At 38.6% G+C, this 22,316-nt stretch overlaps 1 protein-coding gene across 9 annotated transcripts in view; it reads right to left on the reverse strand.

Annotated features, from left to right (window-relative positions):
• Nucleotides 1–22,316, reverse strand: part of MEIS2 (Meis homeobox 2) — a 201,575-nt gene that overhangs the window by 173,812 nt on the left and 5,447 nt on the right. For all 9 annotated transcript variants that reach the window (XM_027083833.1, XM_027083836.1, XM_027083831.1 and 6 more), the window contains 3 exons: nucleotides 21,629–21,679; nucleotides 20,703–20,852; nucleotides 10,984–11,098 (listed from right to left, as the gene is read on the reverse strand). In XM_027083833.1, the coding sequence (XP_026939634.1) occupies nucleotides 10,984–11,098; nucleotides 20,703–20,852; nucleotides 21,629–21,679 (316 nt within the window). The remainder of the gene's footprint in view (nucleotides 1–10,983; nucleotides 11,099–20,702; nucleotides 20,853–21,628; nucleotides 21,680–22,316) is intronic.

Below are 22,316 nucleotides of genomic sequence, written 5' to 3' on the forward strand. Positions count from 1 at the left end.
TCACAAACAGCAGCATCAATCTGGTTGTTGCCCTGAACATGCCATGTTGCCTCACACTTCGGGGCCTCTGCACCGGCTCCTCCATCTGTTTCCCGTCCACTCCCTACCTTGTTGGCCTGGAAAAACCCACTGAAGGCCATCAAAGTCTTTTAAAGCCTCCCCAGTTTTGTGGAGCCTTCCACAGAGATTTCAGACAGAATTAATCACTCCCTCGTCTGCAATACCTTACAACCAATAAGTTATATGCGATGTTAGAAGCCTGCGCAGTTATCCGTTTACATTTCTGAGTTACTTACTAAAGAGTATAAAGAGGAGAGGCACCACATCTTATGAGCCATGTATCTCTAGCATCTAGGATAGTGATTCCCCTCAATGACATGGTCAATAAATGTTAAAAGAAGAGAATACTGGGGTGGGGGGGGGTCCACGTTAATCGCCAAGCTAGACTTTTTAAAAACTAGTGTTTATTTAATCCTAGCAGTTACCCTATGAGATAATTATTGTTCCCATTTCACAGGTGAAGAAACTAACATTCAGAAAGATTGTTGCTTATAAGTGGCAGGGCAAGGCTGAGTGTTCAGAGCCGCGTGCCTCCAAAGCTCCTCCCTCCGTATACCCCACGCCCTCTGTGTCAACAGGCCTTCCTCCATCCATGCCCCAGAACTGAATATCTGCCTTGCTTAAGACTTACTTGCATACTTGCCCCCCACCTCACGGGAGACGGTAAGTTACTGAAAGCAGGGACCCTTGTAATTTTCATAGTTTTATTCCCAGAGTGCCTTGTTCAATGAATATCTTTGTGTATTGATTTTAAGCAACATACACTTAGAAGAGGTCTTGAGAGATCGAGAGCTTTCCGCCTCCAGACAGGTATATGTACATATCAGCCCTGGTGTGTGACAACGTGTCATAAAAGGACACCCACAAGGTAGATTCCACAAGCTTTCAATAATTCATGATTTATCAACTTTTCTACGTCATTCACATTTAGTACATAGAGATTTTGGAGGTTTTATTTCAGCAGGTGGCATTTGTTACAAATGTTAGCTGGAAGAAGAAATATGAAATTTTACACTCCTAGCCTACTTTTGTAAATCTCCAAACTTAAAAAAAAACCGAATGTTTGGTTTTGAGGCCCACAGTGACATCTCTAGCTGGCGGTGAGGGTTAAGGAATGAGCGTTTTGATGAAGCAAAACTTCTACTGACAAAAGGGTAACAGCTTCACCTGGTATGAATTATTGGCCTAAAAATAGAGTACAGTAAAATATTCTTAACTGTATAATTCTCCTGAAAATTATTTAGACTTTTGGAATCCATTTCAGGATAGGGTCTCAGCCTCTGTAATGATTATCCTTTATTATTCTACTTGTGACATACAGAAATGCCAACAGAGAGAGAGATTCTAATTGATTAGATAATGGATAATGGAGAAGTTGCTCTGTATTTACAAAATACACCTCACACTTCTGATATTAATGCCCCACCTTCAGTGTCCTGCACCTGAATCGTGACAGTCTGCCGTCCTCAGAAAATCAACTCTAAGGCCTAGTTATTCTCTTACCAAACCAGGAAGAATAGTCTTTCCTTGTAAACAAAAGCAAGAAATGAAGAACATTATCTCACTACATATTATAACTATCCTGTAAAATGAAGGAAACAAAAATGCTCATGCTACACCTCTGATTTAAAACAAAAAAGCAAAAACCAAAATACTTGCAGCATTCTTCTATGTTAAAAGATAAAATGCACAAAGAAAAAATAAGACCCATGAATGTAAACATTAGATTCCTGGCGCTTGAATGTAAAAGATCATCTAATTCAGTCCTATTTCATAACTGAGCAAAAGTCTGAAGAGATTAAGAGACTCATCCAAGGCCACAGAGCTAATTAGAGTCAGTATAGGACAGGAGGACAGGGGAATAAAGGAACTAACAGTTACTGGTTCCAGGCAATGTTATGCGTTTAACCCATGAGGTCTCACGTAATATAATATAATCTCCAGGACAACCTTGAGGGTAAGTAGTTTTTCCCCACTTTGCAGATGGAGAAACTGAATCTAGCAGACGTTGAGTAAAACTGGGATTTGAACCCATGTCTCTCTGCCTCCTAAGTCTGTGCCCTTTTCAGTGCAACCCTGACCCTAAGGCACACAGGCCTCTTGATTCACAGTCCGAGATTCTAGACAGAACCTCAAGCGGATGAAAAAGGGCTCGATACAGGGCTTGCTTACATCACTAAAAGTAAATTAAACCTGCTCAAAAGCAAACTATGAAAAAACTGGAAGGCATATGTAGGAAATCAACAAAAGCATGTGCAGCCTAAAAATTCAAGAATTACTTCCAGACTCTTTACCTGTATGTGAAGACCCATGGCTTCCCCCAAGGTCAGTCTCATCCTAAACAAGAAGTACAAGCAAAGTGGACCCTGAGTTCATCATGGGGAAACTATTTGCCGCATTAAGCAATTTCCCTTGTTACATTACATTACATTACGCTACAAGACATATCCATACACTTACTTTTGTATAGATAACATTATGAAAAGAAATCCCATGTCCAAATTCTGACCATATGTATATAATTTACGACAACATTAAAGAACAAATAAGACAAATCCCATTTTAACTATTGTCTTAAAAATACTATTTAAAATAAGAATCTAAAATTTAAGACCCTACCTGTAACCAAAATAATTCTAAGTTTAAGCTGATAGCCATTGCCTTATTTAAGGCAGCGTTGCATACAATAACATTTTAGTAAAAGAAAATAATTTTTATTATCTCTTAAGGATGTAATAGGATTTTTTTCAAATGTATCAATATGTTAAAAAATAGAGCTGATGAGCACAAAGTTTTGATCGAATTGTTTCCACCTTAAAAAAACTGAAATCTGTGGATTTTGCTTATTGATTCAGAAGTGGACCTACTACTGCTAGACAGCTGAGTAAGTAATCATTTCTGCCTTGAAAAAGCAGGGTGACAGACCAGGAACCAAATAATTACAATACAAAATGTGAAAGATGCTAAAATAGAGGTAGAAGGTGCCACTGGGGTGCAGAGAAGAGAACACTGGCTTATGCCCTGGGCAAATCAGGAAGGCTTCCTGGAGGAGATGACACTAGAATTAGATTTTCCTCAGTAAGAATTCCCTAGACAGAAGGAGAGGGACACACTTCCTTTAGATCTCGCTCCATTATTTCCCTTTTCAAGACCTGGCTTTCCAGCAAGCCAAGGGACCTTATTGCTGTATAGAAGGGATAGTAAAATGGTTTACTTTCATTTTAACGAGAAATCAGATTTCAGTGAAATCCCATAGTTGTTTTCTTGCTGATCGTTAGAAAGGGAGTGAATAGCTCACGACTACTGAGGGATAAATTTGGTAGATAAAAATGGTTTATATTATTGTCTGCTGTGACATCAAAATATTTTTAAAGGCCAAATTAAAAGCAAATGTCAAATAGGAAGATGAAGAAAAAGTTATTCTCCCACTACCCCACCACCCCCGTTCCTAAATTTAAAACAATAAGAATTTCAAGGAACTTTCTGAGGGTAGAAATAAGAAAGACAGAGAAAAGGGAGAAAAATAACATGGCGTCATTATAGACTATTCTTCCGAAGTAAAGACAAGACAATGAAGGGAAAAAATAGAACACGTGTATTACAATGTATAGCACCATAAGGCTGTGTCTGATGCTCTGGAGGGCTTCAACAAGTACTGTTCAGCCGAAAATCAATTGAAAAATCAGCATGATAACAGAGCATGAGTTGCCCTATAATAGCCTTAAGACCCCCAAGGCTATGCAAGTCCCTTTCATCTGCCACACTGCACTGACTCCAGGGGATCCTCACTTCCCCTCCCTGAGTACTGTGCCCGGCTATATTTCTAACCCACTGCCTTACCCTCCCTTAGAAAGGGGAGCTGACAGGTCTGAGGATGTTTTAAAGTGGTTCTAAAGAATTTTTTTCTTTCTGCTTTATTCTTTATCTTTTCTGGACATGTGCACTCAAATTCATCCTATAATATCCACAATTTCCACAATATTAAACAGTCAGGCATAATCTCTGATTAACCTAGTAATGGTCTCATGTTCTGAATGCCTTAACTAACCTACATGAAACTGCCCCTTAATAAAATCAGAGTTCAGGTTTATGCAAACGTGACATGTAAGCAATTCACTGCATTGTTATAAAAATACATACAGAGTTCATTCCAAGATTTCATCTCAATATTTCTTCAATCACTTCCTCACAATGCCTGGGGTTTGTTCAATTTATATTTCTACTTGGCATTTGGTGCAAACCCCCAAAGATAAGATACATCTGTCCGCTAGTCACAGATCTTGGCATTTTTACCTTAACTCAATCGTGAAATGATTGGTTGAAAATTACCTTGCTTATCAGCAGGATTTCCTCATAATAAAACATTTTATTTCCAAACTTTTGAACATGACATGAGATGTACCAACTCAGGAGTGACATATTAAAGCTTAAGGAGGACATATAAACACCCTGATCCGTGTAAGGGAAGGAAAAGCTAATTGGAAGTCAGCTTCCCTGTGATTATCAGCTTGTTTATGGGGAGGGAGGATGCCTCTGAATGGCACTGTAAATTCATCCCTGATTGTAGCGTTAAAACCAGAGCTCATTTCCACAAGCTCCCAGAAAGCCCCCCACCCAATCCATTTTGTTTAGTTACAAAGGGTTGTGCACTGTTTTCAGAGAATGACAGTTTCTCATGCTCTGATTTTCTCCAGTTTCAAGAAAAATTAATCAGTTGCACAAGCCAGTTGTCAGATTTCACTTCCCTCATGGCAGAAAGCACACATATTCATTGTCTGTTATAAGAATAAATTTTAGTAATTTTTCCCCATGTCAATATGAATATTAGACTGACCCAATTAATATGAAATGCTTCTATGCTGCTGGAACAGACAGTGCTACAGAAAGAGCCATTTGCACAACCTGTTCATGATTATGGGCCATAAGGACACAAAGATGGCACACACATTTGTGGACCATCTGAATTCTTACACGGAAAGGGGAGGGGGAAGGGGAAACGGCATGACGTTAGCTTGACTGTCGTGGGTCATGTTTTTTAATCCGGAGTATTGGACATGTAACACAGCAACAAGAGCTGATCATTTTGTTTAATCACCTTTTGGATCTTTGCCAGATGGTCTCTATTGAGAGTGCTGCAAACAGAAAGAGATGAACTGCATCTAACACGCCACCAGAGCTTTCCCGTAAATGTCTGAGAACAGATTCCAACAAGAATTTAGTCTCAGAGCAGAAAGGGATACATTTAAAAACTATGTGCATTAACTATACTTTTCCCCATAGAATCCTCACTTGGCATGAATAATTTACCCACTCTTATGCTAATGGGATCATGAAAGTATCCCTCTGTCTTTAGTGCAGCTATTCTCAGCTTTCAGTAATTACCCCACCCAGTGAAAATAACATGGCTTCTGCATTGAACACCGACTAGTACCTGACAATTAGAAAGATCATGGCTGACAGTGGACTGGTCCAGAACTGGACAGAGAACCCTTGTAGCCCAAGGAAGAGTACAGACACAAAGTGACACTGGTCATGGGGGGGGCGGGGGATGAATAGGGATGAAAAGTGGAGGAAAAGGGGGAAAAAAATTTTCCATTGTCAACCTTTCCTTTCTCTGACTTGCTATCAAGATTTTACTTAAGCAAAAATATGTTCTTCTTTACATTACTAAGTGTAAAAGACATTCATGACAAGATTCATTGTAAAGGAAAAAAAGAGAACACACCTAAGGAAACAAACTAGAGTTATTTTTAAAGCACATCTGCATTAAGTATTTATCAGAATTTTTAAAAAATCTAAATAGTGGAAAATCCTCTGCATTTTGACTTTTGGAGGGAAAAAAAAGATTACCAAACCAAAAAAAACAAAAAAGAAAACTCTTTCTCAACCTCTGTCCACAACTCCATGTTCGGTAGTTCACTGTGTAAAAATTATCAGGCTAAAACATCTGGGAAAGAAAGCTATGAAACAGCAGGGAACGTGGCTGGTTTATTGTTTATCTTTTGTTTATGAGGCAGTATTCAAGTTTAATTACTACTCTAAATTAAACTCTAACTGGCATCAGGAGACATCCCTTTACATGACTAAGTTAAAAAAAAATCTAGAAATCCCAACTCCAGGTTTTTCAAGTAAATTGATACATATAGGAAGAAATTACTCAAAATTAACAGCAATTATAGAAAGCTTTAAGTATTTATGGGCACCATTACATGCTCCTAGAGCATTTATTTATTAGAAGAGTTTAATTTTATTTCTAACGGTTGCTATTCTAAAAAGTCCTAAGAAAATCAACAGAAATTATTTGCATGTTTGCTGATGATTAAAGGATAGTATTCTTTTTTACTTTATTTGGGGAGCCAAAAGAGAATGAAAATGCAACATAAATATTCTATAATACAACAGCTTCTTCTGTGGCAATGTTCGATTCTCAGTTACATTCTCAGTGAATCTTCTGATACAATTAGGAGGACAGGAAGGAAAAGAAATGTCACCATATTTATCATAGCAGTAAGTGACCAGTTTTGGATGAACTTAGTTCTAGGAAAAATAAAAGTTAAAAGCAACTAGCAAAAGATTATGCCAGATGGCATCTGTCATATTGTATTTAGGGTTATTTTAAAGAGATTGCCGCCACTATGAAAACATTCCATTGACAGAGTTTTCCTAGACTGAATAAGAAATCCCAGTAGAACATATTCAGGACCCATGTAAGTGGGTTTGAGGTTTTTTCCCTCTCCTCCTTTAAATATAGAACTGGAATATTTTGGTGGAGAAGATACTATTTCATGCATTATATAATAACTCAACAGTGTAATCCTATCTTAGACTCTTGCTTACCTATAAACACACTAAGTCTACGGTGGGTATTTTTAGATTTCAACACCATGATTTCTGAAGAGCTGTGTAATAAATAAATATCTAGCTATGGAATTCTAGTCTCATTGCCTGGATGATAGAAAGAGACATCAACAGAGAAGTTTGGTAGGTGGCAGAGTTGAGGAGAACTATGCTGGCTTGTACAGCCCTGTGTCCTGAAAGATGAGAGACGTATAGATGCTCGAATGCTAATGGATTTAGGTTAAACTGGGTCTGGCAACAGTATGGTTAACGTGCGTGTGGTGTGCAGTGTGAGCTCAGCAGTTACTGGGCCAACTGTCTCGGTATTTCTGGGAATCCTGCCTATTCACAGTGCAGGGATTGTTCAATTGCTGCAGAATGTACAAAATGAATTTTACAAAAATGAATTGTAAGGAAGGCCCCATTACAACAATTTTACAGCAAAGATGTCAACATCAATTTTTCTTTCATGCCTAGCTAATGATTAAAACAGCATATTCCATTTGCCTAAGACAATTTATTTCATACTGGCACATCAAAATATTGAAATACAAAGTTATCTTTACTCTACCCTTTTTATTCACTGCTGCTGAACCCACACCATTGTTCAAACCGGGAAAAAATAAAACAAACTTGGCACGAAATACTTAAAACAAAGGCTCATCAATATCCTCCAATTTGTCAACATCTCAATTACAGCACTGGAAAAAATGTAAATTTCATGTGCTCTAAACACTGAGAGGTCTATTCTCTTGCCAATTCACATGCCGTAACTCCCATCAGCGTTAATGGGAGTTACACAAACCCATCAATAATAATAATACTTTGTACATATATTGTGCCTTTCATCTAAGGCTCTCGAAGTGCTCTGTGAACAAGGGGGCTGCTTCCTAGTCTTTACTCTGGCAAAACCCACAATGAAATACAAAGCAGCTTTTGACTCATCAGGTACAGAATTAGGGACCCCAAGCCTTATTATCAAGCCCAATTTTACTGATGGGAAGCCAGACACAAAGAGGGCCAGTTACTTCCCCAGAGTCCCAGTCTGCACCCTAATTTTATCCCTGAAAAACCAGACTTTTTTCTTCATTTTCATGTGACTAACAAGATAAACTCCCTTCCTTTAGCTGCTTTTAGCCAAAGAAATCAGAGTGAATTAGTCTGGTTCCTATTTATGTAGTTTACTGCTAGGCATGTGCTGTGTGGAAGAGATAGTAAGGTCAGGTTTCACATTTTATCAAGTTTGTTTCTTAGAATATTTTTAAAATTTGATTTTTCCCCCTCCTTTTGGTTTGCTGCACAAACACGGAGAAGGAAAAGATGACCTTTCACCTGTGTAACTGTAGCTCTTTCCCTATCAAGTCATAAAATAATGAGATATTTTTAAGTTCCAAAGTAAAGATGTGTATGACTCATTTTAGTAGAAATATTCCCCAAATTATAAAGCAACATAAATGCATATATTGTTTTACAGCATATGGCTATTAAAGTTTAATTTAAAATGTGTATGAAAACATTGTCTTTAGTACAATTCATCCCTATTTTTTCTGTTTATCATAATTTGTTTTGAAACTGAATCATTTTACAGTTTTCCATATGCCTGTTGTGCTAATAAATTCTGAATAAGCAAGAAAACTCTTTTCTAAACTAAAATGCTTGATTTCCAATGAAACACTTTAATATATTTAATACGAAGAACATAAATTTCCTTCGTAGGTTTTCCATTATACATCGACCCTAAGATTTAACCTAGGATAAGCATATGTGATTTCAGTCAATATCTCTGTTGACTTTGCCCTGAAGCAGATAATTAATCTTTCCCACAGAAAGCTACTCTGGACAATTTGGTGGGACAAAATACCTTGAAAACATATATAGAATACCCTTCAACATGTGTTTTGGAGTCACTGATGTGGTCAGCCAGGTAGGAAATTCTCCATGCCAAGAGAGTCTTCATTTTCTAGGGATCATAACTTTTTTTGTCCCTCACACTTTAATACAGTAAAATGACTGACTTCCTCGTACTCAAAATACATAAGCTACCATGTCCATTCTTTAATCCCACGGAGATATGATTAAAGGAACAAAATCCTACAGAGATCAAATCCTTCAACATGGCATCAGTGGGTGCAGCTACCCACAACACAGAGGTTTGTGTGTTATGGTTTTTACCCAGTGTATTGGTCTCAGAGTTTTTCTCTTTCCCGACCAAAAACAAAAGCAAAAATAATAAGCCAGCAAAACTAACCAAAATGATAAAACTCTATGCCCTGGCCATGGCCGCAGCCGTCCTGTGCCCCAAACCTCAGGGTCGTCCTTCTCTGCCTTCCCTTCTCTCTGGTCCTCTCCTGCTACCTTGCTGGCCATAACTCAACCAAGCCAACTGAACCAGTCAGTTTTAAATTTCAGTTGGGACCTTGGTGACCTGTTAATGAATCTACAGAGAGGAGAAAAACTCACAGTGTCGAGTTATGCCTGGTGTTGCTAGCTGACTTTGAGTCAGAAATGCTTGAAGCGTTAACGTAATTGCAAGAATGTGAAAAATGAAGCGCCAGGCTCCTGAGCAAAGTGAAAGGTCAAAGCGAGCCTCACACACAACAGTCTTTGGAAGATAGCCTCATTAGACCATTAAGTCTGCTTCTCCTTTCCCCCTCTCTCGTACCATGTTTAGGGTAATTTGCTTTTATTAATAAATACATTCCCTCCTTTGTGGCACAGTAATTTGGGGTGGAGGGGAAGGGCGGAGTCTTAGAAAGCTTTTCAGATTTAACCACACCAAGAAGTCCTTCTCCATGACATGGAAACACAGTGAAGCCACTGCGTTGCAGATCTACTGAATGTATATACATTTCATCTTCAGAATGCCTTATAGTTTAGTTTTCTTACATACTGTCTAAGTGGTCTAATAAAAACGGTATAGAAAGCCTAAACAGATACAGTTCACAAGTTCTTCCACAATTTACCATCTGACAGTATTCATTTCTGTGTTAGCTGCAACTTGTTAAACCTAGATTCTAAGTTGGACCCATTCATAAGTTAATGGCATCCTAGAAGGGACACTTTTCTAGACTCTTCTAGAATACTAGGAATCCAAAATCCATGGCCAGGAACTTGGAGTAGTAAAGGCCCTCACCCTACATCAACCACCCTTTTCTAAATGGCATATATGACTACAGCTCAAGCTGTTAAAACTGTCCTCCACTTGGAAGACTGTCTAATGCTTGAATATTGTGGCCATAAACACAGTCATAATAGAGATGAAATAGACCTAGGAGATCAGACACCATCTAATGTAAAATATTAAAAAGTAAAATCTATACACTTTCCTGGCCCACATTCAATAATGCATCTTCTTTTAAATTATTATTTTAGCCACAGAAGAGTCATCCCTACCAATATATAATTGCTCTCTGTGTGATAGGTGAGTCTTCAATGGTCAAATTTATTCTAAATTACTCTAGGCTTCCTTGTCACCTGTAGTTGACGTCCCCCTTGCCTTCTGATTATTCTAATTTTTAGGATTTGTTGACAAAAGTCACCACGTCAGCTGAATGGAAATGGGGACAAATAATCTAAGAATTTCAAAATCCACCTTCCCAAAACACGATTCCATATAAAATTCACACAGTACTTTGGGGCTAAAAAGAACAGATTTTTGCATCATGTGTGCTTTAGAGGCAACATTGCCTGATTATAGAAAACCCTCATAGTTGATGTTACGAATAAAATATCCCATTTATAGTATAATTCCAACTACTGCATCATAGCAGCAAAGTAGGTCTGTCATTCTATTTACTTACACACAGGAGTAAAGTGCAGATAACCAAATTTGTAAAAGAATTGGCAGAACTAATCGATTGTTATTGTAATGCCTGCTTAAAGATTAGACATCTCACTTTGGCCTTTTTTTTTTTGTAAGTAATGTAAGTTAAGGAAAGGAAATACTGTCTCCCTAAATAGCAGCTGATGACACTCCCTAACCTGCCACTCTCCTGTTTACAGGGAGGCAGATGTACCAATATCATAAAATACTGAAGTTATTTTAGTCATGCCCACTTTGCACAGGGAGAATGCTTGACCTTTTACCTTGTTCACTGCTGTTGTCTCCACTCTGGGATGCATGGCCCCCACTGGAGGGCCCTGGGGTGCCTGCTGAGTGGGTGGAAGTTGCATCATCGTGGTCTCGCCAAGATGCAGGATTCTGATGTCAGGAGGCCAAGGAATTTTCCCACAGTTACCATTTCAGCCATAAATGAGGAATCAAGAGGAAAGGTGCAGAGAGAGACAAAAAATACGTACATATTAGTATTTGGGGAATTAGGCACATATAGATGCCATGTCACAGTATGTTGTCTTTTCAGCAATAGGTACCAAAAGAAAGAAAAGATGCTCTAAAATCATGATGAAGTGATGGTTACATCAGTGTACACATTTGCTAAAACCAACTGAAATAGATGCTTATACACCAGATGCATTTTATTATACAAATTATACCTCAATAAAGTGAATTTTTAAAGTTAGGAAAAGAAAACCTCCTTAAAACTCTAAAAGCCTGCTATCTTAATTAGGGCACACTCTTCCAAGAAATAGGTCCCAGTGCTCTTGGATACCAAATACTTCAGAACATTAACATCTACAAAACTCTATGACTCCCTTAAAAAATTCACAGACTGTAGAATGTATGGGACAGCCCTTCACATCAAATACACTGCCCTACTGACTCTCAAAATTATCGTCAACTTATTATACAACCAACAGAGACAATAATATTAATCACTGAATCAATACCTTCTGCTTTAATTTGCACAAACAACAATCAGAAAATGAAACAACTATGAACTGTAACCCATCTAATAAGATGGAAAGGACTTCCTTTTGAGCTGCATGGAAGGCTTAAAGTCACAGAGCAGTGCTTTTTCCTGGAAGAACTGCTTGTTTTAAGGGACACGTAAGGTAAGCCGGGAGTTATAGCTCACGCTACTTTGCTGAGTGTATTCTTCTCCTGTTCCTCCTCCCCTTTCCTGATCATTCCCAATACCCTGCTGTCGCTTAAAGGAAAACAGGAATTCTAATGTACAGGAAGGACTTTATCAGCACCACATGAAGGCAGGCAAGAGATGGAATTTCCTCTGGCAGAAATGGAGAGTAGGAACAGCACATGAAACAGACCAGCCTTAAGGACAGAGCTGTACACTTGTCACCTGTATGCAATGACTTTAACTAAGCACACAGAGCTACTAGCAAGCAAATTTGTTCTGGGGTGCGGGGCAATACTTTGGGGGCAAAATAATCTAAAAGCCCCATCAGTCTCTCAAAGTACACTATTTCTTCTTACAAGAATTGGTGACTAAGGACTCAGACTCACATGCCTGTAGGCAACATGTTAACATCTTGACCATCTGAAAACAACCTTGCCGTGTTGTCATCATATATAGTTTATCCAGAAAAAAATCAGTCTATCATTTTTCTCAACCTCAACCCTATAATGTACAAATAGAACATAAAACTTCACCAAAATGAAATCAAGAAACCATGGTGAGACAAAATAGGGAGCGAGTCTCATTTGGAAGAAGAACAACAAAAAACATGTTTGCCTCTACAGACCTGCTTCAAACCACTGTAAATTAATATTTAGCATTTTTGATAGATGGTGAAATGACCCAAAGCTCTAGAGATTAATGACACCTCTATCAAATAATGCTGCTACACTGCTATCATGCAAACCATTGATTCAGAGGCAAAACCTTAAGCAGAAATTTTGTGACTGTGAATATGGCACAGGTATAGATCTCTAAAGTAAAGATACGTTTTCGAAAGTAGATTAGGGAACAAAGTCGAGCAGAATAAAATGAAAACCAAGATTCTCTGCTGCCTGTATGAAGACAAAGTTGTGCCTGTGATGTCTCTTTTTATCTAAATTAAAAACCCCTCCAATAGTTTCAAGCTAAAAGCAAACAGAATACGGGGACTCTTCAAGATTTGCAACCTCTTCGCGTCAGCTGTTTGCCGATGGTAATCAGATAAAGAGCTAGAAGAAAAGAAAGAAAGAAAGAAAGAAGGAAAGAAAGAAAGGAAGGAAGGAATGAAGGAAGAAACAAACAAACAAAGAATAGCATGGTGTGAGTTTAGTCCTGCAACAACACTGGCTAGAACCTTCTTTTAGAAAAGGCAACACAGTCACCTAAGCTAAACTTTTCAGTGCACACAGCAAGTGATGTAAATTTTATGCACTGCAGGCTTTTTATTAAGCTGGCTGCTATAAAAGCTCCTTACCCCTCATGAAAATTACACTAATTAACCACTAACACCTCAACTATGTTTTAAGGCAAATGTCATCTAATAGCTATTATGTAATCGTTCACATGAAGGTACAGCGAGTTTTTCTGTTTGGGTGCTAGAATGATTTTAAGGGATCACTCAGAAGGACTTCCTGCAATGGAAAGCACTGGTCTGTCCCCATCAGTCAAACCTGTACTGAGTTTTAAAGTCAGGCCTCACTAGTTTATAATTCAGTTGATTTCCTTCCCTGGTTTTCTGGAGGAGGTGGAGAAATAGGCCACGTAAGCAAATATTACTTCTAGAGCAGCCGGTTCCTCCAAACGAGTTGGGTCTTGGGTTTTCAGCCCAGTCCTGAAATTTGCTCAAGTTCACTATCTAACCCACCATGCCCCCGTCTCTTCCGCCTTATCTCCCTCATATCCTCAAAGACGCTGTCCTACAAAAGTGTCACAAGATGTTTATTTCCATAGAGTGTCTCAAGGTTTATGATCTAGGTTGAGAGACTGACACAAGCTAGTACCAGGATATTCATCTAACTTGAAAGTAAGAAAAACAGCTGAATGCCTTTGAGGTTTCAAGTTGAAGAATTACCCCAAAGTTTTCTGTATTCAGCTACACCCTGGTGACTTGATCAAAGACACATATTGATAATCTGGCCAATAAAAAACTGCTACCTCCTCCATAAAAAAACTTTAGAAGCAACATGGATAGATACAATATAGTCCTTTACCCACAACACTCGTTTGTTCTCAGACTGAAATATTTGTTTGTATCACAACTCCTTTCTTCTTCTCCCTCCCTAGATAGTTTCCAAGTTTACATCTTTCAAGAATAACTGCCTGGCTTTCTGCCAAATTATATGCAGAAGTTTAGTGAATCTTGAAACCAAAGTGGCATATGAAAGCATGTAAAACACATGACGTACGTAGAAAAATAAAGAGAAATGCTTTCTGTGGGCACGTGTGTGGGTGAGTAGTCAGGTAGATGCATTCCACAATATATGTCCTGTTCTTCAGCCAAAAGTATCATGAAGACATCCGAGGGCAAGAAGGAAACATGCTTCTATTCCCAGAGGCTTTAATAATTAGGAGTCAAATATGGTACTGTCCTTGCTCTTATGTAATTGCGTTAAAGAGCGGTGTTAGCAGGAGGAAAGCAGTGAATACTGAGTGGAGCACAATAGAAGAAGATGGAAAATAGATACAAGAAGCTAGGTCTCCAGGGGCAGTATTTTCTATTTGCTGGGTTACAGACTCACAGCTGATAATGCAAGTTGTAATTAATATAAAAGCAGGAGACAAGATGGGGAGAGCTTGTAGTAGCGGGGCCACAGGAGATCACTCTGCTGCTCTCCTCTGTTTCTCATTTACACACAGCTTTCCCTAGAAAACACAATTCTGCCAGTGTTTTCTCCCTTGAAAGTTAAAAAAAAATTGATTTAGCACCATCATTGAATTTTGCTAAACCTAGGAAAGAGCATAGAGAGGATAGGTGTCTCTGGGCATAGAAAGCAAATCCTCCCCGTGCCTCTTCTGTTGAGGTTGCAGATATGGTGGAAATTATAACGTTTTACACCATTATGGTATTTCTCGGGGCGGGGGGGGGGGGCTGCCTATAGGACAATACTTAAGAAGTCCCATTGAATTGGCGGGATAGTTGAAATGATTCCACACAGCTCATGGTTCTTCCACTACAAAAAGACAGTGGAGTAAAATGTGTAAGCATTTCTAAATAAATACAAAACCGAATGGGAAAGTAAAATGTATTAAGCTTCTAGGAGTAAAAAAAGAAGCTATATTACACACAAGTTTACCTAAAATAATCTGAAACTCGTCTTAGACCCCAAATGAAAAGATGATGCAATGGATATGGTATAGGAGAAAGAGCCTTAAATTGGAATTAAGACTCAAGGGTGCCACCTCCAACTGTCATGTGACCTCAGGTGATGAACTTCATTTCCCTGGGACTTGTTTCCTTTCTCTCTTTAAAATTAAGAAGTCAGACAAAATAATCCCTAAGGTCACATCCACTTCTTATTTCTATTATTAAAAAATACTTAAAGCATTTGATTTTCTGGAACCTACACAACTAAAACACGATACATAACACCAAGCCAGAAAAAACCTACGAACTTGGAAAATACTGTAAAGTAATTCAGAATATGTACTTGTAGGTAGAAAGTAAGAATAAACACATATAAACATACTTTAATCAGCAAACGGAGCATGCAAAACTAGTTTGACTCGAGATAGTCACACAATAAAGGCACGATATGCTTGTATCAGTACACATAATTCATGTAACTTACAGGTTTCCTATGACTTTAAGATGTTTTACTCCTAATTAACATTGTGCAAAAATTATTTTTAAAAAGAAGAGGAAGACTCCTATCATGAGGTAGTCAAGCCTATAAAAGTTAAAAACGTTAGTTGTACAGTTCGAAAAAAATGGTGGAATTTCAACTTTGTTATTCTAAAGTTGACATAAGAACTCAGAACTGTGTGTGCTTTCAGAACACGGACTCACTCTTTAAAAATGTAAATAGAGCCGGGGTCTTTCCCTCATCTCCCCACTTCCACCCTCTATTAGGCTTTGGGAATTAATATGTGGGCAACTCTCACGGAAGTGGCAGGTACTCTTTGCAAATGATTCCTCCTCCATCTAATGGAGCAACTTTTAGAGAAGACAGAAATTTATTGTTGGTGTGTTATCACGTTATAAAATGTCTCCTATAATTTTGAATTGTGTTGGGATACTGTATAGGACGTTTAGCCTGAAAAAAAATGGGAAAATGAATTTTTAATATATCAAAGTTTTAATCTGATAGTGAATGTCTGTGGTTGTCAACTGCACCTTTGTTTAATTTCATCTCATCACAGTTTCTCTGAAAGCAGACTCCAACTGCACAACCTACATGATTTCAATAACACAATTATTCTTGATGGGAAATTGACAGAAAAGCCATCAACCACCAGAAACTACACAACAGCGACAGAAAGCCCATGCCCCCAGCCAGGTCTCCTTGAGTTGGTAGACAGAACTCAGAGGTAGAACTTTCCCGGAACAGGTCCCCCAAGACCTTGGATAACACACCGTGAGGTCTGATCTTACACCAGAACGTAAGAAACTATCTGATAAAATAAATCATTCATATTATTAATGTTAGTCAAATCCCAATATTACCCCTTGGTATTCTATAGACCAATCACTTAAACCTATCTGTCTCCTCACTGCCCACTCCCGGCTGATTTTTCAGACACTTGCCTGAATTTTGTCAGAAGCAAGGTTCTAGGGATTCTTCCCTTTGACTTAACCCATTTTTTAAAACTGTACAGACAAATAAATTTGACATATTCAGAGATGCAAAAGAAAACAAGAGAATATTTTCATTTAAAATACAGCTTTCAACGTAGAAATTAAAATAATTTTTCTTTTATTAGTCAGGTTATCAGAGCCACTCAATTTTCAGGCACCTGCCATTAACTGTTAGTAGATACAATTGTATTTTCTTCCCTATACTTAATTCATCCAAAATAAATAAAATGTAGTTCCTTATGTACATTAATTAGGAATAACAATATTACCGTATGCACTTCAGGTGAATGGAGCTTAGGTCAGAGAACGTATTTGAAAAACAAATATAGTTCATTTATCTAAACATGATCTAAAGATATGTAATATCTTTATATGTATAAAGATATTACAGTGCAGACAAATAAAATACATCATCTGTCTGCACTAGAGCTAAAGACCCGATCTAAAATTACGTAAAGTAGAAAATGTGGATATCACCTATTATTCAGAAATAGTACAGACTAGGAAAAGCATGATCATGCCACAACAGTTTTCAAGTTGAAACTTTTTTTCAAGAATTGGTTACTTGACATGTTTATTTTAAACATAATAAATTTGAACGTCTGGGAAACTTAACATGAACTGCAGCTGGAAAATAGAGTTCTACTTCCTTTCACCATCATATTTTTTCTCCCTAATATCCCAAAGAATACTGTAATAGATGTTTCCTACCTATAAAAATTACTCTTACGTTATACTAAGGGTATAAGATAAAAGACTTTATAATATTAAAAATATTAGCAAGCATTCACTATGAATCTACTAAACATGACAAAATAGTAGCCAGTGTTGCAAATTTTATTTTCTATTTAATTCCAAACGTCCTTTTATCAGTATGCCCATCATGTAGGTGTCAATAAGAAATGAACAAATTCAGTATCTTCACTGAATTTAACGTATGGAAGGTAAGACATTAGCGCTGTCTTCTTTTAATGCATCTATGTTACATCAGATTATTTATATAAAATTATGGAATGTGAAATCAGCAACACAACAGCCTTATTTAATAAGCAATAGTATGTAAAACTCATTCTTAAAAGTCAGCCAAAAATACTTGCTTTCAAGATATTTATATCAATTACTTTTACATATTTCTATTTTAAAAAATTTTAATAAAAAAATCAAAAGCTCTTTTGGTACCTAATAGTTTGCTCCTGACGCTTCTCTCTCTGCTTTCCACTACGCAGAATCACACACTTGTTCTTTCTTTTCTCTCTTTCACTCTCTCTCTCCCTGCCCGCTCCTTCCTTAAACACACACACACACACACACACACACACACACACACTCACACAAGGTAGCTTGATATCACTTAATAAGGATAGAGGTGTATGTGTTTTGGGGGTGTCAAACAGCTGTCAGAAACTGTCACCTCCAGAAGAGAAACCTTGGCACACAACAAATTAAACTACACTTCTTTTTTAGCTGTCATTATTCATAGCCAATAAATTGAAATGCTCTCAGCATTTCATGTGCAAATAAAACCACGAGGAAGCCAGTAGATCAGAATAGTGGGCCAACAGATAAAACAGAGAAAACAACACGCTGTCTTGGTCCTTCTGAAGTGGCTCATCATCACCCCTGCACTAGCGTGCACCAAATGAGATCCAGCCTGGGGCCATGTATTAAATATGCATATCAAAGCAAATGAAAAAGTAAACCTGGAGATTCAAATTGGATATACATTTACATGCTGAAAATGTCCCACTCTACCACTTTTCAGGTAGTGGGTCTGAGGTATTTTCACTTTTTTTGTGGCTGGGGGGTTGAAGGAGGAGGGCAAGCTTGCAGGAGAGGCTGAAACATAAGAGGATTCACTTTGTAGGGGCAAGGCTTGGGAATGAATACATTCCATATACCTATGGTACAGAAATATCAAAAATGTAAAAACTCTCCAAGATTTCCTCTCACCTCCTGCAAAAAATTCAAGTCCATGGCAAACTTCGCCCTTTCCCACTCGGTTTGCTGGTGGAACAAATTATTGCTCCCTTTCAAAACAAATAGCAGGGGGCTAAAGTAAAAATGTTATAGTTCAGACTCTAGGAAATAAAAGGTTTTAAATTATGATGCCCAATGAGGTGGCAAGACCTCATGGGTTCAGAATAAATCAGTTGTCATATATACTTGATTGGGGGCTTCAAAGAGAAGCAACAAATGTTCCAGTTGATTCTTTTATTCAAAGATGATGATTGTTATATTATTAAAGCACTCTCTTCCTAGGTACAACTTCTTTCTTGAGTGTAATTTAATATTACAATAGTTCCATAAATTGGCATTGTCTATCAGCCAATACTATAGACAGCCTAGTTTACCTTATCTCTTCCAAGTAAACATCAGCATGCTCTAGTTCATACATCCACTTGAGAAAACAATTGCCAAGAAACTGTTTTAGAAAAAGTAGTCAAGACCCCTAGAAATGGCACAAGAAAAGCTTTTGGCTGCAGACAACTGTGAACTTCTCATCCTACAAAACCATGTAACTAGATTTCTTCCCATTCCCCCCAACAGTGCAAAATGCATATGAATACAGAAACAGGAAGCAATGAAAATAAACAAGTAAATGACAACAACAACAAATACTTTGAACAGAGTGTCATGCCTTGCAGACCACAACCACACATCATATAGCCACATATCAGCAAATAAACTTTCCATAGCTGCTTGTCGCACCCATTTGATTTCAGAGAACACACTCAATATACAAAAGAGCTCCCCAACGTTTCCTGCGTCATGACGGGAAAAGACAAGAGGAGAGGTAGGCATGGGAGCTTTCAACGTCACAGTATTTATTCTGTCTCAGAACTGGACTTCAGGACTGAGGTTTTCTTTTCTTCTTTCTTTCTTTCTTTTCTCCTTCCTTCCTTTCTTTCTAACTTTTGTCCTTAGGCTGTATGGTTTTCCATACAGCACAAAGGCTAATAATCAAAATCTGTGACTGTACGTTTTCAAAACCTTTGGAGAAGGCGGGGGAGAAACTTATTCTCAAGGCATCTCAACTCTTTCCTCTTAACACCCAGGACTGGGGGGTGATGGTGGTGATACAAACTGCCTTCAAGCCTCGATGCCCATTTAACTCCACGGAGTGTTAAATTAATATTTCAGGCACCAAGTTAGGAGACTATAGCCTATATCATTTAGGTTGTGAGTTCAATCGACTATAATCTATAGACACCGCCTCCCCCACCCCCAGGCTTGGGTTCCTATAAATAAACTGCTGTTCACACCCACTCTTTAACCTCGCCACTCCTGCCTTTCCTACCAGCTGCAATCTTTCTTCTCTTTGCTTCTTTTTCAAATTTTCAGTCTCACTACATATGCTTTTTTTTTTTTTTTTTGCATCAGACTCACTAGATCGGTTCCAAAATAGGATTAAAAACAGAGAGAATAGAAAGAAATCTCCGTTCCTGGCCTGACACACACAGTCCCTCCTTACTCTACTCTCCGTCCTCATTCACCAACTGTTTGTGTTAAAATTCAACCACTAACCTATGGTTACTCAATCAGAATTCCCTTCGGCTTTCTATAATACATTGTTAATATTTGTTTTATCAAGGTTACTGCCTTTTATTATGAAGATGCCTCACGCACTTGGCAATAAGTCCACATACTGACTGTAAGTTTCTATACGACAAAAGCTCAGAAAACTATAACGTGTTCACTCCTTTTATTTCGAATGCAATGCAAGATTGCCAGTAATTCTCAGAATTGTCATCTCTGCAAGAGACTGAGAAATCAGCCCTCGCTCCCCAATTCTCTTTTCCTTCAGTCCTCTCTCTCCCCCATCCTGTCCAGCTAGCTTTCTTGCCTCTTTCTCCCTGCTGCAATGATTACAGAGTTGAGAAAGCAGAAAAGGCAGTGGTCACCATATCAAACAGACGATTTGCTGACACTCAAGTCACCAAATCCAGGAAACTTTACACATTAAGAGCACAAATCACTCTATCGACTCCCTGGTTTTTTAGGTTCTCAACATAAATAAGGAGGGGGTCCAAGAAAGGGGAAATGGAGATGAAAGGTATGGCAGAAGTAGTGAGAAAGGGAGAAAAAGACCCCCAGAGAGACTAGATTATTTAAAAAGAAAACTCAGTCAGTGGAGCTAGAGGTTACAACAAATTTTTCAAAAATGCTTTGCCCAGTGGTCTTAAAAGAATGCCAAAGGCTCACAGACTTACATGGTCAGCGAGATTTGTGGAGGAGCCTGAAAGTTCTTCGTGATCTGACTTGGAGCTGCCATCTCTTTCATCAATGACGAGGTCTATGGGCATTTTCCCCTTCAAACAGCTAATGTACCGGTGGCAGAAGTTATCACACAGTTCGTGGACCTAGAAGGAGGGTTAAGGTGGAGGGTTCAGCTTGTATTGTTGTTGTTGTTGTCATGGTTTTGTTTCATTTTTAAAGGGAAAAAATATCAGGTTGCAAGGTTACCTTTGGAAAGAGCAACAGTGCTATGTCTTCCAAACTAACTCTAATTAATGGGTGTAATAGTTGAAGGCGAGGAAACAATAGAGCAATTGTTGCAGCAGATATTATTCTCCAGAGACTTCCCTGAGCAACAAGTTACAATGAAGGGAGCAGAAACAGGACTGGAAATAACTGGGTTCAGACTGGGAAAATCCGATTTGATGATAACATCAAAACATTAGAACGCTGGAACTGGGAACAACATTAGCATTTGCGATTCAATAAGCTAGGAATTTTGTATGTTTCCAGGGGAAAGTGATTGAGCTGCAGAGCAATGTAAAGACAACCCAGCGAGGATGATTCCCTCTGCCAGCACCTAATGCACGCTCTGAGCCTAATAGAGACGCAAGCAGGCTGAATGTCCAGTAACACAAATGGTTTGCTGCATTTCAAAATAATCCTGAACGCCTGGGGAAAAGGGGGGCGGCGGCTACTTTAAAAGACAGGGCTGTCCTAATTCACCCATCCTCTGAGGCCCTGGGTCGAGAAGCAATGTGGAGGAAGTACATGGTAACAAGTTGCTCAGAATCTCTCCAGGTTCTCAATCCCTCAGCCTGGAGGTTTCTTAAAAACATCCCAACTCAACCAGGAGAGGGAAGTGACCAAATCCAAGTGGGGAGTGTCATTTCCTGCTTACCTTTTCTAACTCCAAAAGATGAAACCTTAGTACTTGTATTGCTTGTATCATCTGGAAGAAAAGTTTAGAGTGCGGAGTTAAGGCTCTGTGACGCCTGTGACTCGGAGGTTTCTCGTGGGGGATGGTGAGGGAATGGGGCTGGGAGAAGACCCAGGCAAGTGGCCAGGCAAAGCCCACACATCAAGAAATCGTCAGAAAAACCAAGTGATTACTGATCATCTCTGCCTCATTGGCTACGGGGTAGGAATCTGACTCAACCTATGCCGAAGCATTTAATATCTTTACCCCTCACGTTTACTGAGCTATTTACAAGCACTGCTTTCCTAGGGATAGGCCTTCTTTCTCCGCCTCAGTCCTCTTTAACGTCGCCTCTCTCGACCTCAGGCCAAAATAAAAAAAAAAGAAGAAGAAGAAGAAGAAGAAAGAAAGGAAGGAAGGAAGGAAGGAAGGAAGGAAGGAAGGAAGGAAGAAAAAAGTCGCTTCTTTGGAGTGAGAAAGCTTTTTAGAACAGCACACCCTGCGAAATCCGTCCTTACTGAAGAAGGAAATACTCTAGAAGAATGGTGAGGCAGGGCCTTTGAAAGCGGATTTAAGTACTTTTAATATTGAAATCGTGCAAATTAGCAAAAGAATCGCACCTAAAAGTGGCCTGCGCTGGCCTGCCCCTCACCCCCACGCCCACCTCCGC

This window comes from Aethalodelphis obliquidens, unplaced genomic scaffold (assembly GCF_003676395.1).
Source record: "Aethalodelphis obliquidens isolate GAN/ISIS:26980383/991018 unplaced genomic scaffold, ASM367639v1 scaffold51, whole genome shotgun sequence".
Classification (NCBI taxonomy): Eukaryota; Metazoa; Chordata; class Mammalia; order Artiodactyla; family Delphinidae; genus Aethalodelphis; species Aethalodelphis obliquidens.